The sequence below is a fragment of the Periplaneta americana genome, chromosome 9, assembly GCF_040183065.1.
Source record: "Periplaneta americana isolate PAMFEO1 chromosome 9, P.americana_PAMFEO1_priV1, whole genome shotgun sequence".
Taxonomy (NCBI): Eukaryota; Metazoa; Arthropoda; class Insecta; order Blattodea; family Blattidae; genus Periplaneta; species Periplaneta americana.
Genome location: NC_091125.1, coordinates 12883013 through 12904874, shown reverse-complemented (window position 1 = coordinate 12904874; position 21862 = coordinate 12883013). Strand labels below are relative to the sequence as shown.

The 21862-nt window shown below is 34.4% G+C and overlaps 1 protein-coding gene across 1 annotated transcript; it reads right to left on the bottom strand.

The window, feature by feature from the left end:
• Positions 1–4497: 4497 nt before the first annotated feature.
• On the bottom strand, positions 4498–21491 carry LOC138705784 (cysteine-rich PDZ-binding protein). Its single transcript, XM_069834422.1, has 2 exons — positions 21232–21491; positions 4498–5035 (listed from the first exon to the last, which is right to left on the bottom strand). Exons 1-2 carry the CDS (start codon positions 21474–21476, stop codon positions 4705–4707), a joined length of 576 nt encoding a protein of 191 aa, XP_069690523.1. The 5' UTR covers positions 21477–21491; the 3' UTR covers positions 4498–4704.
• Positions 21492–21862: the final 371 nt, after the last annotated feature.

The following is a 21862-nucleotide window of genomic DNA, read 5'->3' as shown; positions in this document are numbered from 1 at the left end:
ACAATGCTGGGTTTCCAGTGAGAAACCTGCCCTGGGGCAGAACATGTATGTATGTATGCATGTATGTATGTATGTATGTATGTATGTATGTATGTATGTATGTATGTATGTATGTATGTATTGTATGCATAAATCTCAGACGCTGTTATTTCTTTAAAAAAATCATGGTCACAATATGTAGTTTACATAGTTAAATAGGAAGCAGTTACTGGAGTTTATCCAGTATTGACTTCTAAGCACTAGTAAAAGATTTTTTTCTCCTTTTAAAAATGTATTTATTTAGTTTTCAGACTAAATTAAGAAAATACTAATACTGTACTTGTAACTATGAACTAGCAGCATTTATTAGTACAAGTACTGGTACTTATACTATTAGTATCTACGTACTTAATTTTTATTCACTCCAAGCAATGGATCTAGATCAGGATAATCAGACCATTTACCATGGCCCAGATTCCTCCAAAACAACCGCATAATTCAGCTAGATAATATTTTGCAATTCATTTTGAATAATTTTTCAGAAAAGTCTATGATATACAATACAAAGATTTATTTTCAGTCAATGACTTTACTTTATTATATATGTGTAAGTTACAAGTCCTTGAACCTTTAATATCTCTTCATTTAAAGTTAAGCCATCAACCTAACAATATATATGCTTAAATTGATCTAATAATATATCCATCCAATTTCAAATTTTTCTTAATATGATTTCAGTCACAATATTATGATCTATCATCTTTAACGAACATGTATTTCGACAATAAATTTCCACTATACTTACTGCTGCAATTGAATTTTTCAATTGAGTGAATAACTTCACTCATTACCTTGGACGGAGTCAAACTGTGTTGAATGATTCATATTGTAATACTGTTTGACACTGTTTTTTTGGCCTATGCTATGCTTTTCGCATACAAGATGTGCCTCCCCTCCATGCTCATGGCAAAGAAATTGTATTGACCATTTGGCATCAAATTTGCAGTAGGCTTTTCATTTACTGACCCAAGAGCTAGAGATTGTACGAATATAGTGTTACAGCACTCAATCTGTACAAAACTTTCTACTCCTGACTAGCCGTGTGTTTACTTCTCCATTGACTAGCAGCTACTGCTTAAGTTTCATGTATTGCAGCACACACAAGTGCACAGAACTGTGCACGTTGTATATATTTCTCATATTGTGCATGATTTTCCACAGCTGCACTACTCTTTGTCCGTATGACGGACAATGTATGATCACTCAGTACGAGGAAACAAATGTGTTTGATAAAAACACAACACGAGTACACCTACATATATATTTCTGTTCTAGTTCGACTATGGTTGACTGCAGTTTATTTCCCTAATTTGTTGTGTGGTAATGGACAATAAATATTTATTGAGGGAGTGTATATACATGCAGGCCTACATAAAGAATAAAAATTCATAAACAAAGCATGGTAAAAGCTTGGACATAAATTTTCTGACAGACTAATTCCGTGTAGATAATGTTAAATTTATTTGACAGTTTTAATAAAACCCGTTGTTTGAATGAGACTGAAAAACAGACAAAAAGTGCCACATGCTCACAAAAAACTTGATGAAATAGGAGCTGCCTTTGAACGTAATCTTCAAATTTCCTGACATGTATAGCACAGGGGACAGGAATTTCTGAAGTATGTGCAAGATGAAGCACAAAATTGTTGAAATTAAAACATTAGAGAAATCCAGAAGTTCAGCAATTAGAGCCCCAAGATTACTAGAGTGGACTTAATTTTTGTAATTGGATATTAGAAAAAGCAAATAAAGAAAACTGATCCCAGATCGATTTTCTTTTGTGGTATGTAATTTCAAAATGTCACACGCACGCAACACGCAAGCACGCATGCACAACTTTTTACAAAAGGAACATTTTGGAATCTACAGTGAGAATATTTCACGACTTTTTTTTTTAATTGGTTATTTTACTATGCTTTATCAACTGCTAAGGTTATCTAGCACCGAAAGTTACCCAGCATTTGCTCTTAATGGGTTGAGGAAAAACTTCGGAAAAATCTCAACCAGGTAACTTGTCCCAACCAGAATTTGAATCTAGGCCCAATCATTTCACGATCAGGCACACTAACCATTACTCCACAGCGGTGGAGATGGCATATTTTCAGCAGTATAAAGTCACAGCTCAAATTTATAACATATCCATGACTGAATTGCATAAGATATTTCAATATTTCAGCAGGAATTTGTGGCTTCCACATTCCCTAAACCTCTATCCTTTCGTGATATTTATCTTTGGGAATGTTAAAAAATAAAATATATGCAACGAACCATCACATGCTAGAGGAACTTAAACAAAATACACAAAAAGGAATTAGGTCTATTAGTACAGAGGAATTAGGTCCATTAGTGCAGAGGAACTAGGTCAATTAGTGCAGAGGAATTAGGTCCATAAGTGCAGAGGAACTAGGTCAATTAGTGCAGAGGAATTAGGTCCATTAGTACAGAGGAATTAGGTCCATTAGTGCAGAGGAACTAGGTCAATTAGTGCAGAGGAATTAGGTCCATTAATGCAGAGGAACTAGGTCAATTAGTGCAGAGGAATTAGGTCCATTAGTGCAGAGGAACTAGATCAATTAGTGCAGAGGAATTAGGTCCATTAGTGCAGAGGAACTAGGTCAATTAGTGCAGAGGAATTAGGTCCATTAGTGCAGAGGAACTAGGTCAATTAGTGCAGAGGAATTCGGTCCATTAGTGCAGAGGAACTAGGTCAATTAGTGCAGAGGAATTAGGTCCATTAGTGCAGAGGAACTGTTGCATATGAATGACAATATCTTGAGAAGATGTGAAATATGTACGAGGGGGATCCAGGAAATAATGACCGTTCGCACATACCCGCCACGCAGCTGACTCCCCTTCCTTGTTTGAAGGTCAACTGGCTTCCTTAACATGTGTTCTCATAATGTTGTGAGTACTGGTTGCAACAAGTCGCCATTGTGCATTTTGTGTTACTTCAAAATGAACGACGTGATTGATAATCCCGCTGACTGTGAGGTGAGGAGTGTGATTCGATTTTTGAATGCCCGACATTTGAAACCTGCAGAAATTTACCGGCAATTGAAAGAAGTGTATGGTGATACTGTAATGAATGAAAGAAATGTGAGAAAATGGTGCGAAATGTTCAACAATGGGCGAACAAATGTCCATGATGAAACTCGACCCGGATGCCCATCACTCATCACAGAAGACCTGAAGACTAAAGTGAACGACAGAATCTTGCAAGACAGGCGCACATCACTCGACGAATTGCATATTGCCTTTCCTGACATTTCTCGTTCTTTGCTTGGTGAAATTGTGTCGCAACATCTTGGCTACCACAAAATCTGTGCACGATGGGTTCCACGGCAACTGAGTGACCAACACAAAACTCAGAGAATGGCCTCAGCATTGACATTCTTGATGCGATATCACACAGATGGAGACGCCTTTCTTGATCAAATTGTGACTGGTGATGAGACCTGGGTGTCTCACAACACCCCAGAGACCAAGCGCCAGAGACCAAGACCCCAGAGACCGAGAAAATTCAAACAGACTCTCTCAACACAAAAAGTCATGGCTACTGTCTTTTGGGATCGCAAAGGTGTTCTTTTGCTGGATTTCATGCCAAAAGGCACTACGATCAATGCAAATCGTTATTGTGAGACTTTACGAAAACTACGGCGAGCCATCCAAAACAAGAGGCGAGGAATGCTTTCGAGAGGAGTTGTGCTTCTTCACGACAATGCCCGCAAGCACACTGTTGCTTCAATTCGGTCGGGAAATCTTTGATCATCCGCCCTATAGTCCAGACCTTGCTCCTAGCGATTTTCACCTTTTCACTAAGCTGAAAGACTTTCTGGGTGGTCCGCGTTTTGGAAGTGATGAAGAGTTGATGAAGACAGTGAACACCTGGCGGCAGAGGAGTATAACATGGGAATTCTAAAGCTAGTGAACAGATACGACAAATTTTTAAATGTAGGTGGTGATTATGTAGAGAAGTAAAGGAAGCTTCAGTTATGTAACAGACTTTGTTTTTTCAAATAAATATATATTTTTTAATTATTACAACAAAACGGTCGTTATTTCCTGGATCCCCCTCGTACTAGAAAAATGGACATCATTTTCAGCAGCTATTCTAAGAAGGCTGAATATACCAAGTGTTGTTGTGTTACATATATATATATATATATATATATATTTAAGTTTTAATCAGATGAAATGTCGAGACTGCAACAACACGCAACAGTGAGAATTGAGGCAACAACCAGGTAAGGAGCCGACATGCAACCTGTTGTGGACTGACAAAACACATTGTATTATGTTGCCATGCTCGTTCCATTCTGTAACAATATATAAAATATGGTATTCGTTTTTAGTGGCAATAAAAGAATCTTCTTGCATTGCAAGAGAAAGGTAGGTTTGCCCCCTCTTCTTTCACTCGTTTCAATGACATTGACTTCAAAGTGCAATCACAAGAGCCTACTTTCATTTTAAAAAGTTTATTTAAAAAACTAATACATTGTTCTACACGATATTATATATAATATAATCCCAGTACATTACAAAACAAAATGAAGAAATAGTCTATATCTTAAAATTAACTCTCAAGCGACTGCCAGTAAACACTCCAGACTTACTGTAATTAAACAAACCATGCTCATTTTGTTCATACATGACTTACGTACTGAACTCAGGCCGATGACTGCTTGTAATTCTTTGTCTCAAGCAACTTCTTGCCACACATAGCACATATTGCTTTCTTGTAAGCACATGCCTGGCAATAATGGGATCCCACTTGATGCACTTTTTGTCGACAAATACGACAAGTCTCAAACTTAGCTGTGTAAGGACTGAATCGAAATTTGTTACCAGTAATAGCTTTATTTTCACCAATCTTACGACCACCACTCTCAACAGTGTTACGAGCTCCTGACTTCCAGGGGTCTGGAGTAATTACTCGTCCCAGTTTCTTCTCACACTTGTCACAAACCATTTTGCAGTCTTCAAATATTTTCTGAAAACTAATGGAAAATGGTGGTTATTAAAAGCTCAGTATAAATTGAAACATGCCTGCTTCTAGCAATATGGTAAAGGGTGCAGCAAAACATCCTCCCTAATTTAAAGTTTAAATAAAAAACAGATGGATAAAAATAAGGAAACTTTATTAATATGAATGGTATCTAAACAGTGGGTTTTTTTTCATTTTCTGATCATAAAAGTGTACCGCTGAGAATTTACTGTCACAGTAGCACCATCGTCTTCGAAAAAGGACCAAGTATCCTGCCCGACTCTTGCATACAGTAACACGGTCATTATGTAGAGGTTTTTCATGAAGTTCACGAGGGTTCTGTCCACTCCAATATTGGAAATTTTGATGATTCACGCATCCCGATAAGTGAAAATGTGCTTCATCACCACAGCATCTTCAGGCACATTTTGAAGGCTGTTTGCACATGACCTCACACGATTTTCATAATCATGTTCAAACAGTTCTTGAACAATGACCATCTTGTGGGGATGAAATCGCAAATCAAGGTGCAAAATTCGACGCACACTCTGATCAGATAACTGAAGAGCTCTAGCGTGTTTTCGAGCAGATCTCTTTGGAGACTGCTGAAATGAACGCCTTACTGCGTTAATGTTTTCTAGAGTTTGAACACTGCATGGCCTTCCTCCTTCCTTTTTAATCATGTCATCACTTGCTCTAAAGTTTGATACCCACAAGTTAATGCTTTTCCGATCTGGAACTGCCTCGTGAGGGAGAATCTAAAAGCGTCTCCAAAAAGCACGCTGGGCTGCGACAATGGAATGGCAACGCATGTAAACCTAAATTTCCCACTATTCAGATACCATCCGTATTAATACAGGTTCCTTATTTTGATACATATGTTTTTTATTTAAACTTTAAAATAGGGAGAATGTTCTGCTGCACCCTTTATTATCCAAATATTGAAATAATATCTTATTCAAGCAATAATTGCTAACAAGAGAATAATAAACTTATATCAGTGATAAGAATTGTGAAAATGGAGAAGTATTATAAAAATATTTGAAATCGTGACAGAAGTTTCAGGTTTGACAAACAACGAAGTCGTCCTTGGTGTTCTAATAATACCATGCTAGGATGTTGGATATGACATTTGCGGCTTCATATCTACTGAGGGTAGTAAAATCTTCGCAATACTTCCTCCTGGATGGAAGTGAAGCTGGGAGAGCTGTATCATAGGTTTAGGATATCTACATAAAAGAATAAGCGTACAATAGTATTTATAGGAAGGGCGTTTATGTACCCAGGAAATTAATTAGATTAATACAAAGGACACTTACAGACAGCAAAGGGAAAGTTGTTATTCAGAACAGGACAGCAGAAGAATTCGCCTTCAGTAATATAGTTAAACAAGGAGATGCTCTCTGCATATTATTTAATACCATGTTGGAGAGAATAATCAGTAAAGTTGATATCAATCCTGGAGATACAATTTATAACAGAAAGATTCTGATCCTGGCTTATGCAGACTATGTTGACATTGTCGAGATTTGCAGAAGGGATAAAAGATGAGTTGAGAGTGAATGAGGAGAAAACGAAATCTATGATAGCTACGAGAAATGGAGTCAAATGGCCACATACGAGAGTGCTGCACTGGAGTTAAATCGCTCGCTTGAACTCAGTCGAGTGTCGCACCCTCGAGTGAGATACGATCGGTTGTGATATGCTCGTAATAAATAGAAGCACAGTACAAGGTCATCTCACCGACATGTCTTATCTTGTATGGAAGGCAACAGATAAGATACACATATGTTTTGCTCACACGGTAAAAATAAGGCTTTATTTTCTGCGTTTATGACAAACGTTTAATGGAACAGTCAATGCAACGTACCAAAACAGGAATATGAAGTTATAAATAAAATAGTATGAAAAATTTCCATGCATAGTTATTATTGCTAATTAATAATTAGGTCCATACATAGTGTTCCGCCTATATACTGCGACAATGTAGAAACGTTTTACAAAATATTATTGATATAGCAGTAGATTAATTACAATATTAGTACAGACATAACGTCACAGAAAATATAATAAAATGAATAATCATGTTGCACAACTGTTACAGACACAAAGATTGACACATTAATTATTAGAGATTATTATTATTATTATTATTATTACCGTATTATTATTATTATTATTATTATTATTATTATTATTATTATTAGAAAACTTGATACAGTTCTTGCATTATCGTGATTGTGTTCTCCGTTTATAATAATTACATTTACATCCAATAACATCTATCAGATGTGGCAAAAACAAAATCACTCCTGTGTGGAAAAAAAAAAAAAAAACATTTACCTACAACATTTATATTACATTTTAAAGCAAGTTTTGTAGTTGTACTATGGAGAGGTTAGCTAGACACTGCAAAGTTTTGAAATCATAAACATCTATGATGTTACTACACAGTTCATCACTGTAACAAGAACAAATGTCCAACACTCGGCTTATACCGTTCGAGGATTTATCGCTCGTGATAATTTTACCCGTCATGCATGTGAACTACCTAACGGATTATGCTATGAACTACTTGGCGCTCGAGCGAAAACGTCCGATGCAGACCTCTGCCACATACAGATGATATCCATATGGGAGTGTATAAGTTTGAAAGAGTAAGAAGTTCAAATATTTAGGGTCACTCATTACAGAAAACAATTCAATAGCAGATGAAATAAATGAAAGACTAAATAAGGAAATAGATTCCATTAGCCATTACAAAATCTAATGATATCTAAGTACTTCTCCAACAATGGTAAAAAGAAAATTTACAGAACAGTAATTAGACTAGTGGTAACATATGCATCTGAAACATGGAGTTTGTTTAAAGAGGACGAAAGAAAGCATGGGAAAAGGAAATTCTGCTAAAAATATAAGCTATGCACCAAAATTTGATAATTAAGAATGGAAAGCTTGAACAACAAGGTGCTATATGAACTAGATATAAACCCACAGATTATTTATTGAAGAAATAAAAAGCTCAAGGCTTAGATAGATTGGACACATAGTAAGAAGTAATGAGAGATCACTAATCAAAAAGATATTCAGTGATAAATAACGTGATAAAATATGTATCAGCAGACCTAGGAAGAAATGGCTGGAAGATGTGGAGGATGATAACATAGAATTGGGAATAAAGTGTTGGAGAAGACGAACTCAGGACAGGGAATACTGGATAGTTAGGCAGGCATTGACTCTAGAGGGGCCATAATGCCAAAGAGAGAGTATACATAAAAGAACAAGGACAGAGAACTCCACACAAAATTTGTCAGCCATTTCTAGTCTACCTTAAAATTTGATAATGGATAAACTATATAGGCTACTGGTAGTTGAAAGTGTCAGTGTTAAATGAAATACCACTAGCCTAAATTACAAACATTATATATATAGGCTATATATATATATTGTATGATGAGAGTTTGCCACATTGGGAAAAGTACAACAATTACTGAACCATAGAGCCAGCTTTTAATTAGGTTCAAAAAATTTTACTTAAATACTGTCGAAGTTGTAATTCCAGATTTTCAAAGCCACATTTATACTAATAAAAATAAAGCCATGTTCAAACTTCCTCTTCTGTAGTTTTCAGAAACAGGGAAGAAAATATATCTGCTACTTCTGTGGTAATTTCTTTACAATCATGTTACCAAGTTAAAGTACAAATTATGTATTTACATAGTACTTGGTTTCTAGTAGAGTCTTATGTATGTACCATAAACAAAAGAAAAATTCGAGTGCCAACACCAATTTTGCACCGAAAGAAGGATGGAAAAGTTGCTGTGAAAGTGAGGGCTGATTGAGAGGTGTGGGCAGATGGGAATGATCCATCAACATGGTAGGCGGCTGGGTGGAGCAGCATGTGCATCTCATTTCCATGTATTTCCTTAGACTGTGTTTATTTTGGAGCAACAATAAAAGATACCAGCAATGGTACTAGTCTCGAGACAAAAATCTCTCCCTTTACACAAATGAGTGCATTTATGTTGGTGAAGTGCAGCGCATGAAATTTCGCTGTTAACAAGCATACTGTACCAGCAACAGAAACTCAGCACTAGGTTTTCTTCGCTTGACTCTTGGTTCAAGTTGGAAAAGAAAACATAGATGTCGATAAATTAATTTCCTCAGTTTTCATTTGTGCACATTATGGGACCAGAAACATAAAAATCACCATAATATGTTTATATTGGACAAATTGTGGGATGAAGTGGCAATGGAATTGAATTCTACACATGAGTATATGGTTATGTTACGAATTGGAGATATGTTAATGTTCAAGAACGTTGATATTTATTTTATAATACTGATTTACATTGTTTTAATAACTAGTTACTACTTATTAATAAATAATTTAATTTACTTTTATATATAACACATTAACAAATTGTAATATCAATAATCAAAATCTTTATTGTTAAGTTCTGTGAAGAATAATGGTAACATTTAACTTATTTAATAACAAAATTATTATTTTGTTACTACATTGAACTTCATGTTACACAAGAAGATGCTCAGTGAGATTATTCTTAAATACATCTGGATGAATCTCTCAATGTTGCTAATTTAAAGTCCAACACCACTGCTGCGAAAACTAACTTAAAAGAATTAATACCTCCTTAAATGTCAACTTCCTGGAATGTCTGTGTCACTTTTTATAAGAAAATCAGACTCCTGATACCTAAATAATATTTTTTCTTAATTACCTGGTCCACTATTTCGAAATGTATACTTAAAAGCTTAATACAGGTTGTCTATAAAATATTTTACATCATTTACAAGTTCCTCATGTATTTGTAAAGTGTGTCCAAAGTTTTAAATGTCAATGGAAAATAAATATAGGGATATTTTTACTGCCTATATACTGATGCGCCAAAACTTCTGATAATGCGGAAAATATGCGAACCACTACTGTAGATCGACTAATGTCATCTGGCCGACCTTTCACCCAGCAGCTAAGTCCCAACTCATCTCCGGTGTCTCCAGTGCTATCATCTACTCTCGATTATTAGTGGTCGACATAACATAGTTTTCACCATCCTTAATAATTCTGATTTCATCAGACATGGCAACACAGTAACTGACACAATCATGAGAATCGTACTCCAGTTCCAAGTACAATAGCTTGGCACTAGCATTCGATTTTCTACGTCAAAGTCAGAGAAGTTTTGGTAGTACAGAAGGTACTGTTTTCTTGTTAGATCCTTAATACTAAAGCAGATGTGCAATTAGAAATGAACATCAAACACGAAAGCGGCATTCATCTTCTAACATTATTTTTGGAGCTTACAAATAGAAAAAAAAGTAATGTCTCACTTATATTTGTTAATATACATTGGCCACCATCATTTCTAACATATAAGTTAATATATAACATTCTGAAATATACACTGAAATTATCTTATAGGCCTAGTAGACCGATATTTCTAAACCACTGCTTTTTTTATGCTAGGAGAGTGATATCTTTACCAGGAGGTTGACAATCATCTTACAGTATAATTAGGCATTTTATTTACTGAAGTACGATTTAGTAATTTGTCAGTAGGCCTATGTAATACTAATGACTAGGGAACGAATTTCTAGTTCTGAACCTATTTTGTTTGCTACGTCCTAGACATCTTTATGTTTCAAGTATACAGGATCCCCCTAAATGAACCATAAAGTCCTATATATGACTAAAAACTATCTTTGTGTCTAAAAACGCCTTTTAGTATTTTGCATATATTTAAAATAAAAACACCTGTATTAAAATGCAAAAATGCCCAAAAAAATTACAAAAATTCTATTTAAAATGTAAAAAAATTATCTTATAGAGAACCACTGGTTTGACAAGTTGGTTTCATAGTGATGTTAGAAGAAGAGCAAAAAAGATTTTACCTAATTTCCTGGAACCGAAGTTCGTTTGGAAAAGTCCATTCTAACATAAAAGAGGTGGTATGTTATTCAGGTTCGCGAGAGCTTACAAATTAGTTTTCGCATCATTGCACACCCTCTTATGCGAAATGGAACTAACCGATCAGCAATCAGCTTCTTTCACTGATAGAATATGAGTCTTCATACCACTCATTGTCAGTACCAATTCTCTCTACATACATTTCTCCTAAAATGGAATATTTACTTATTAAATTTAAAATGATTGTTAATTTTATATAAACTCCTAAAAGTTCTAAATTGGATAACATTATAAAGTTCTAAATCTCTTCCTTTCAGCACCTAAAAATCTGTTCCCTATTAATGTCGGGTCCGTTTTGGATTTTTCGCATTTTATATTTTTTCTAGAAAATGGCTCAAAGAAGAAAGCAACAGAATATCAAAGATTGGAGAGGCTGAAGAAGGAAACAGAAGCCGAAAAACTCACGACAGAAAAAAAAAAAAAAAGGACAGACTTTAGTAAACATATTTTCCTCCATAAGTGTGCACAGAAAGTCCAGTCATTACACTTTGATGGGTCAAAGGGACAGATAACTATTCACATAGGAGTGACATACAATAATCCCAAGGGAAAAGATAAGGAATTGTACTCATTTTTTCATTTTGTACTCTGATTTACCATTGGTAAGTACAAATATATGAAGAGTCCACTGCAAGAATGATGGATGTCATTTGGAATACATTTTGCAGGAGAAGCAATTGAAAGTTTGAAATGCTTAGTGCTCAGAGCTTAACTGTGATTTTCCGATCATTACTGGACAATGATTATCAGTGTTAATGCCATATAACTCTCTATGTACACTCTATACGTCTTAAACTATGCATTGACAGTCTTGGTTCATGTTCGACAAGAAAGTGACATCCATCATTCTTGCGGTGGACTCTTCATATATTTTCATCCTCTTTGATACAGAAGATACCACTACTGTATGAGTATTTTGTCAAACATCAAGCCTCTGGGACCTTAAAACTTTAGGGCCCAAAATCTGGCATTTAAACTCGATAAAGTATATGACCATATTTTCAAAAGGAAAGAAGATCTTGAAGTAAGTCCATTAGCATTTTTTTTTTCAAATTTTTTAGAGAATATTTTACTTTTACAATTTTTGAAGTTGGAAGTATGTTACATTTCAGAGATTCATCCATCCCTTAAATGAGCTGCAGCTGAAAAAGGTCTGCCACTCAAGTTTCTTTAATTGGCCCTGTCTGGGAATGCTGTAACATCTCTCAAATTATGATGCATTTCTTCTTTATCAATAATTGCGTTGTGCAACACGCAAATCGTTTTTATTTTGTCATCGGGAGATTGCACGTTAGTGTTTATGGCTTTGAATAATATTCTCCATTTGCTGTAAATTAATTCTAAAAGCACACTCTTCTGGTATATCTTGCATATACACATAATATTGTCTAATAATGTCACTACCTCGCCCAAATCCTCCTCTCCCACACTACCCTGTACTGTCTTCAGTTCGGTGTGGAAGTCCTTGCTAGTCTCCCTTCCTTTGGTACCGGTAACACTATTGTGAAGATTTACGAGGTGTCAAATGTGCAATACTAGTGAGTAACTGGAGAGGAACTGGTAACAGCAACAGATATTGAGTTTTAGTACAGCAGTGTTCCTTTTTTCTTTATTTACGTCAACTAGGTAGAAAGTTATCGAAAATTTGACTAAACTAGTGCTGAAGTATAATTCAATAATAGTTTATATTTTCAGTCAAAACACTTATCAATATGTGAAGTCAGAAAATAATTCTGTTACATCATATTATAATTTAAAGGTCACTGAACCCATTAGCAAAATATTTTCGACTTATACAAAAAGTCATCTTCAGGTGAATCCTTAAGCAAACAATTTTGAAATTAGGTGAGGGACTAATCAGGTACATTTTGATCAGGCATATTTGTAAAATGTACAGTTGATGGAGTCCAGACAGTGAAGGCCTGTTTCACTCGGCGTTACATTGCAGTGCCTTTCACCGCGGTGAAACAGACTGCGAACTCCCTTCACCCTACAACACATTAATTAATACTGCAGAACTCATCATTTTTTATATCATTTCTATTTTAATTTTAACCTCTTGACATACAGTGTAAGTTCATTACTTGACTGCACAAGTTTTTAACATCAGGCCATAGATGCCAATAGTTTCATATACACGCAAAAGTGAGAGATTTCAGTTATCTATGTAAATAAGTGTTTTATTTTGTATGTGAACCATTTAACCTCAGAGTCATGACAACTATATAGGCTATTTGTAAAATGCCTGCATGTGCATTCAACTACTAGATCAAAATGTACCTGATTAGTCCCTCACCTATTTTCAAAATTGTTTGCTTAAGGATTCACCTGAAGATGACTTTTTGTATAAGTCGAAAATATTTGCTAATGGGTTCAGTGACCTTTAAATTATAATATGATGTAACAGAATTATTTTCTGACTTCACATATTGATAAGTGTTTTGACTGAAAATATAAACTATTATTGAATTATACTTCATAACACTTTTCTGAAACAATATGACCTTTAAATTTAGTGCTGAAGTAGTTCCCTTCGTACTCCGCTTACACCTTCCATTTACGAATTGCCACATTCAGAACAAAGAGCTTTCGCCTGCCCTTCTTGGTTTATGACAGGACTATAGACAGAAATTTAAAATTTTGTGAATGACATCTAGGCTTCTGCATTTCACGATCAACTGTAATGTGGAGTCTGAGATTAAGGTTACGTAACATGATCATTTTAATACTAAAAGTAAATGATCAGCATTTTAAACTGCAAAATAAAAGAGAGATTTGCAAAGAACAACAATACGCTAAAATACTAAACAGCAAAACTTAACATAATATATACTACACATTTTAAAGAGGTTATTAGTATAGGCCTAGTATTTAGTTAATAAATACTAACTTGTTGAGACAATATTGGCACTTACTTCTTTACATATAATTATTTTCAATGACAATTTATACATAGATATGTATATATCTCACGACAAAGATGCTGCTGTAATCAAATTTATTCAATTATAAAGCTAAAATTGAACACTAACATACGTAATTTCAATTGGTAAACATCCATGTTCACCTTTCGTCAGTCTGCCCAACTTCAGAAACACGAAATCCGCTACGGTGTTGCCAAAATTGTGCTATATTCCGCTACGCTGGTCAGTATTGAATATTTATTTATTTTATTGGGTTATTTTACGACGCTGTATCAACATCTCAGGTTATTTAGCGTCTGAGTGAAATGAAGGTGATAATGTCGGTGAAATGGATCCGGGATCCAGCACCGAAAGTTACCCAGCATTTGCTCGTATTGGGTTAAGGGAAACCCCCGGAAAAAACCTAAACCAGGTAACTTGCCCCGACCGGGATTCAAACCTGGGCCACCTGGTTTTGCGGCCAGACGCGCTGATCGTTACTCCACAGGTGTGGACAGGTATTGAATAAATATGTTAATGGATCGTATAAAAAGATTTTATTGTGTTGCCTAACATATTTGATATTATTTCAAAACTAAATGTAAATTATTATATACTTTATTTCATATTTATAAAGACGTACCGGAAACAGGTATACAGTATAAGTAGGGTCTAATGATATGATATTATTTTATTAAAACGTATTCATTTTACGAAAACAATTGTGAAGGAAAGTTGTTTTATTTATTCATCTCTCCGTAATAACTAGGGCCCGGATATATATGCACTGAAAGTACCTAAAGTATGCATGCAAATATGCACTAAAATGTTGAAAATATGCACTAAAAACAAAACAATATGCACTAACCAAAGGAATTATTTTATTTTAATTCAATGATATACATGTTTCATTTCTTTGACTAAGACAATATTTCTGAAGAAATGATGGTAGATTTGGATTATTTAATTTATGCTGCATACAAAAGCTTTACAAAGGTCAGCGGGAAATGCACTAACTTCAGACCGTGATCATGGATAAATTATATATTTATCCATGCCGTGATTTTGCCTGAGTTAGAAGTACCTGTTCTTACCCTTTTGTTTTGACCTGAGACGTGCAGTTGTTTTTGAATGCTGTTCTAGTTGAAACTTTTTCTCGCATTTCACAGTCTTCTCTTGACAATACACTACATCGCCGTTACTTGAATAGTCACTATTGACTGAAATCAATTGTTTAATTAAAAAGGATTTAGTGGACTTATCTTCAGGCATTTTTAGTTTAATCTGACAGAACGTCGCATAAACTATTAGTAGATGAAAAACAAGTCAACAGATGAACACCTGCCGTCCTGTCGACACAAACTTTGAGAGGCTACTGCATTGAAAAAGGAATGTAAGAAATTCCTTTTGTGAAAAAGGTCTGCAACGTCCATCTACCTGCATGTGAAATACTGTATGGTCCCGTTACCATTTCACTTGAAATAGGAAGGCTATTGTTGTGCCAAGAGATGTCCAATATACAAATTCATTACTAGATTTACAGTTGGTCCAGAAATGTCAGATAATTGATCATAATGACCGAGAATCCTCCAATGCCATCTTTCTGAGTAGGAATAAGAAATATTAATAAAGGACCTTCTTTCTTTTTTATTTAACTTTTTTTCAATTATTTATATGTACTGGGATAGTAATTCATGTTATGAGGGATTTTCTGGATATTCGTTTTATAGGTAATAAAATTTAGTCTTTTCAAATATATTTAACTTCTTGTTTCAGATGCACTTATTTTATTCTGCGTAGACTCTAGTTTCTCATTCACACTTCCTTCTTTTTTTCTGTGTTCTCTCCCCAGAGCTATAAGTTCTTTGCAACCACAAACACAACATCTAAGGCTCTCTAAATACTAGGGATCATCGTCCGCCATTTTGATTATTTTCTTTTAATATCTTAATTAAACTTATTTTAATATTTTAGTTACATTTATTTTAATATTGTAATTATTTTTATTTTAATATTTAATTGTATTTTTTAAATATTTTAATTACATTTATTTTAATATTTTAATTGCGCTTATTTTAATATTTATGATTACATTTCAAAACACAGAATTAACTAAACAAATTTAAGTGATGGAAATATTTTGTAAGCGGATTTGAAATCAGAGCGAAGATTTCTGTATTAATAGACAAAAGGTTGTCTTGAGTTCTTGTCGAACATACATACATAACTGTGCTGCCCAAGGGCAGGTCTTTTACTGCACACCAAGTATTCTCCAATCTTTCCTATTTTAGCCTCCTTCTTTGTCTCTGCATATGAACCATATATCTTAATGTCGTCTATCATCTGATATCTTCTTCTGCTCCGAAATCTTCCCCCGTTCACCATTCCTTCAAGTGTATCCTTCAGTAGGAAGTTTCTTCTCGGACAGTGACTCAACCAATTCCTTTTTCTTTCCCCGATCACTTTCAGCATCGTTCTTTCTTCACCCACTCTTTCCAACACAGCTTCATTTCTTATTTTTTCTGTCCAATTCATATGTTCCATTCTTTTCCATATCCACATTTCAAATGCTTCTAGTTGCTTCTCTTCACTTCGTCGTAATGTCCATGTTTTTACTCCATACAATGCTACACGCCACATAAAGTACTTCACTAGTCTCTTCCTTAGTTCTTTTTCCAGAGATCCGCAGAAGATGCTCCTTTTTCTATTAAAAACTTCCTTGGTCATTGCTATATTTCTTTTGACTTCCTGGCAGCAGCTTATGTTACTGCGCATAGTACACCCTAAGTATCTGAAGCTGTTCACTTGCTCTACTGCCTCATTTAGAATTCGAAAGTTTACCTTCTTTACTTTTCTTCGTATGACCATGGTCTTGCATTTACCTTCATCCCATACTGCTCACAGCTGTTGTTTAGCACCAATAGCATATTCCTTAATATCAATTCCTCTTCTGCTAATATCGTCATATCATCAGCAAATCTTATGCATTTTATTCTCCTTCCTCCTATTATCACTCCTCTCATGTTCTGAAAACAGTTCTTCACTAAATCCTCCAAATAGATGTTGAACAGGGTAAGTGATAAAGGGAATCCTTGACGTACTCCTGTCCTTATTTCACTTCATTCTGACATTTCTTCTTCCATCCTGTCTTTGACTCGTTTTTTCATATAAAGATTACTGAACAGCCATCTTCCTTTTCAATTTACAGCAATTTTATTTAGAATTCTCGTCAATTTATTCCAATCCACTCTGTCAAAAGCCTTTTCTAGGTCCACAAATATTACATACACTTCTTTATTCTTCTCTAACTAGCTATCTTTCGCCGTTTGTTCGTAGCAGCGAATAATATAAATATATTTAGTTTAATATGTATGATAGAAATTTAAATTGTATACATATACATTTGCTTGATGCTTAAAACATTAAATTCTTTGTATATAAGATGAGTTAAATGATCCAACTTTCTCATTAAACATATTTTAATAATTCATTTTTATAAATGGGCAATTGGTAGCCTACTCTGCGATAATCCATTCCATCCTATAATTCCACACTGCTTTATAGGCGGAACTAAACAATTAAGATTTAGAATTAAGGAGAATCAGAACTACTTCCAAAAATTTCAAACAAATTTCTTCTAATTGCGTACGAAAGTTAGTTTCTAGTCTAACGAAGATTATTTTTTTACAATAAAATCATATTTGAAATTCCGATAAGTTTTGTAGAAAGATTAATAACAATATACATTTAATATCCAGTCTAAAACTTATTTGCTCGTTGCACTAAAATCAATATAATGAAAACATGTTGCTGTAAAAATTTAATTAACGTTTTCACATTTTGTGACATCATCAGATTAGCATATAAAGTATAAAAATATGAAAATCAATATCTGTTGCATAATGATGAAATTGTATAATATGTGACACACAGGGTGATTAATATTACAGCATACGATATTATCAAGTCAGTAAATCGAAATTAAAATGTGAAATCATGAGTTTCATTCATGTTATTTAAGTTGAAATCCTGTGCAATTGCAAATATGAGGGTAATTTGAAAAGTTCTCGGAATTAATTAAAAAACTAGTGGCTTGTGCAGCAAATGCTGCTAAGTTCATTGGAAGTCAAATTAAAATGTATCAAATTTATTTCCAATGAAGAATACAGACATTTTGGAAGTTATTTGCTTCCATAATAATGAAACATACCCCTCTGAATGGTTTTCTTCATGCTAAATACTTTTTATTTAACCTACACATCTTCAGTTCTTGAGTTTCGATGCGAAAACGCAAGTAACAATGTCAGGACGATCAGTCGGTTTTACATGTGGGAGTGAAGCAATAGCTATTTCAGGTCATTGCGGATTGTAGGTTAGAGTTATGAAAATATCAGATTTGTCGTGCTTTCAAACAATAGACATAGCGTCTTGGTATACAGTAGCTGCTGCATGTTTCGTGAACTACTTTGGAATGTAGAGGGTAGAATCATTTTATCCTGCTAAGATATCTTGGTGAAGTGATCGGGACACTACAACATTTTGTAGGCCTCTTATTTTATCAGTAAGTAATACTTTTTGGTCTTCCCTTAGGCATTATAATTTTTGCGCTTCCTCCAGACAATACTGACAAGAATCACACATATATATATATCACTTACTTACAAATGGCTTTTAAGGAACCCGGAGGTTCACTGCCGCCCTCATATAAGCCTACTATCGGTCCCTATCCTGAGGAAGATTAATCCAGTCTCTACCATCATATCCATTTTAATATTATATTGCCATTAACGTCTGCCTCCCTCAAGGTCTTTTCCCTTCAGGTCTTAAAACTAACACTCTAGTATGTGCATTTCCAGATTAACCCATAGCCTACGTGCTGCATGAGCTGCCATTTCAAACATCTGGATTTAATGTTAGGTGAAGAATACAATGCGTGTAGTTCTGCGTTGTGTAACTTTCTCCGTTCTCCTATGACTTCATTCCTCTTAACCCCAAATATTTTCCTAAGCATCTTATTTTCTAACACCCTTAATCTCTTTTCCTCTCTCAAAGTGAGGGTCCACGTTTTACAGCCATAAAGAACAACCAGTAGCATAACTGTTTTATAAATTCTAACTTTCACCTTTAAATATCTACATCACATATTAAATAATATAATATCGAAAAGACCCATACCGCTTGATTAATAACAATAACAAATATATATAGCCGTCACTCAGTAAATATTATAGAAATGAAGATCTAACTTCAAATATTCTCTACACCTACTTGTATAACCCCAAAAGGTTTCACTTTCATATTAACAATAAAGCATTAATCTGTATAATTAGTGACAAATACATCATGGCATTCATTATAATAATAGGCCTATTTCGTTTTTAATGGTAATAATGTCATCAAACGTTCTTAAGTTTTGTAGTTTTTAATATCCAATACACAGACAGCTGTACTCAGAAAATTATACACCAGAGAATCTGACCTGTAAATTCTTTTTAATAAGTCATGAAGTTTTTAATAACCAATATTACAGAAACGTTCTGAAAAAGTTACACAAATAAAGATAGACATATTGGAATTATGATGTCAGAGAATCTGAGCCATATGAACCCTAAGGCCCGGTTTCTTCAACCTTTGTTAAAATGCACCTAACATACCGTTAATTAACTGAATGTTAAAAGTATAACATGCTGTTAAAAATATTGCGTTTCTTCGACTTTGTACTTCACATTTTAACATATTGTTTATTAACTCTCTGTTAGAACCAAAGATTCTAGAGTTTAACCATAACCAATAGGCTCAATTCTGTTTTCTGAACTCTGACAATTGCGATTCTCGCTTGTTTCCGTTGTTAGATTCAGAGAGGATAGAATCTTTCTATTCTCTCAGGTTTGAATTCTGCCTCTTTTCGTCGTTTGTATCACAGTAGCGTGGAGTGGAGTGTTGTGAAATGGGAAATACTGGAACAAAAAGAAATCGTGGGACCAATTTCTCTTCGTTTGAGAGAAACCTTTTGCTGGAAATAATGTTTCAGTATAAACCAATTATTGAAAATAAACAAACAAATGGATCCATGTTGAAAGCAAAAAGTGAGACTTGGCAGAAAATATGCGACCAGATGAACATGCATGCTGAAGTTACCCAGCGAAGTGTTAAACAAATTAAACAGTTATATGAGAATATGAAAAGGACTGCAAAGAAAGATAATGCGAATGATAAACTGGAAAGATATCGGACAGGAGGGGGAAAATACACACCACAAATTACAGAAGAGTCGACGAAGATACTGGCAATGCTTAACGACCACATTCAGCCAGACGAAAATCCGTTTGATTGTGATGGAGAGTATATTGGTAAGTATTATTTTATTTATTACTACAAAATCTTCAATGTAACATTAGTAATAAATCACTTCTGGTCAAGAGAAAAACTGAATAAACACAAATAAGAGTGTGAAAGCACAGATAGAAAATAATACGCATTCGGCAAGAAAGTTACAAAAGTAATGGTTTAAAATTTAAGAAGCTGATTTTTGTCTGTGCTCTATTTATATATTGTTATTAGCTACATAATTTCATATACTTTTATTAATATGTTTATTTTAAATTTTACCAGTTTCATTTAAAATGAGAAAAATGATTTTATTGCATTCTTATAGGAGAAACTGAAATACTGAATGACAACAATGAAATCATAGCACAGGAAATTGTATTACCAATAATAAATGAGGTTCCAAACTATGAGGATTCCCTACCTGAAATTGTGGAGCTTCAAAATGAGGTAAACTAACAATTAAGTACTATTTCTATACAGTAAATACAGAATAATTATTACAAGTAATTACAAAAGAGAATACAACTTAGGTTCAGATAAGCATCACAAAATCACATGTTAAAGATGCCACTGTAGAATTATAGAATCCATTTTTAAATTGTTTTAGGCAGAAGCAACACATGCCCAGTCAACAATAACTCCTACTCCTACATCAAAACGAAAAAAAACTTCCACTGTTGCTGCAGAATGCCGTGGGAACATCTCAAATCTAGCAGCAAGTCGAATTACTCTCTGTGAACGAGAAATAGAAATGTTGAATAGAAAATATGAAAAAGTATATGAAGTTCTTGAACTCAAAAAACAAAACGAGCTACTGAAACAAGAAATACTGAAATATGAATTAGTACTCATTAAAGAAAAAGTAGAGGCCGTTAGTTCCAAGTAATTATAATTGTATTGCAGTGTGTGTCCATTATCATTAATAAATGAATAAAATTTTGTAAATATCCAATAGGTTATTCAATTCGTGTTGTATTTAAAACTTACCAAGCAAAATGGTTGGCTATGATGGCATTTCTATATGCAACAGCAGTTGGAGGATCATCTGGAACGTTGGGAAGCACAATTTTATCATTGATCCTGGGGTTATGTTCTCTTTTTTCAGCCAAGTACTCGTGGAGTGTACGGTCTTCTGGAGGTAAGTCATCATTCGTTTGTACAGCAATATTATGCAGTACAGCTGTTGCTATAATGATTGTAAGTGCATTCCTAACCTTGACTCTTAATCCCATACTAAGTACCGGAAAACGCCTCTTCCATATGCCATACATCCTTTCTACACAATTTCTTGTTCTGATGTGGGCTCTGTTATATCTTGCTTCTGCTCTTGTTTGTGGATTTAATATTGGAGTTAAGAGATATTTTCTTAAAGGATAACCATTATCAGCTAAGAGAATTCCTTCAGTTATTTCTCTAGTTTCGAACTGTGCCCTAAGATGGCAATTATTGAAAATAGTGCTGTCATGTACAGCAATAATATTTCTAATCAACATTTCAGAGTCACAGAGTTTGAACATTGATGAAAAAATAGGGTTTTCGACCACGATATAGTTCTGCTCTGTTACCTCCTGGGGATTGTATCTTTATATGTGTGCAATCAATAGCACCCAGACAACCA

Coding starts and splice junctions, on each gene's coding strand:
- LOC138705784 (XM_069834422.1), bottom strand. CDS start 21,476: ATGGGATTAAGAGTCAAGGTTAGGAATGCACTTACAATCATTATAGCA. Junction 5,036..21,231: donor ATAGCCAACCATTTTGCTTG/GTAAGTTTTAAA, acceptor ATTTTCCATTAG/TTTTCAGAAAATATTTGAAG.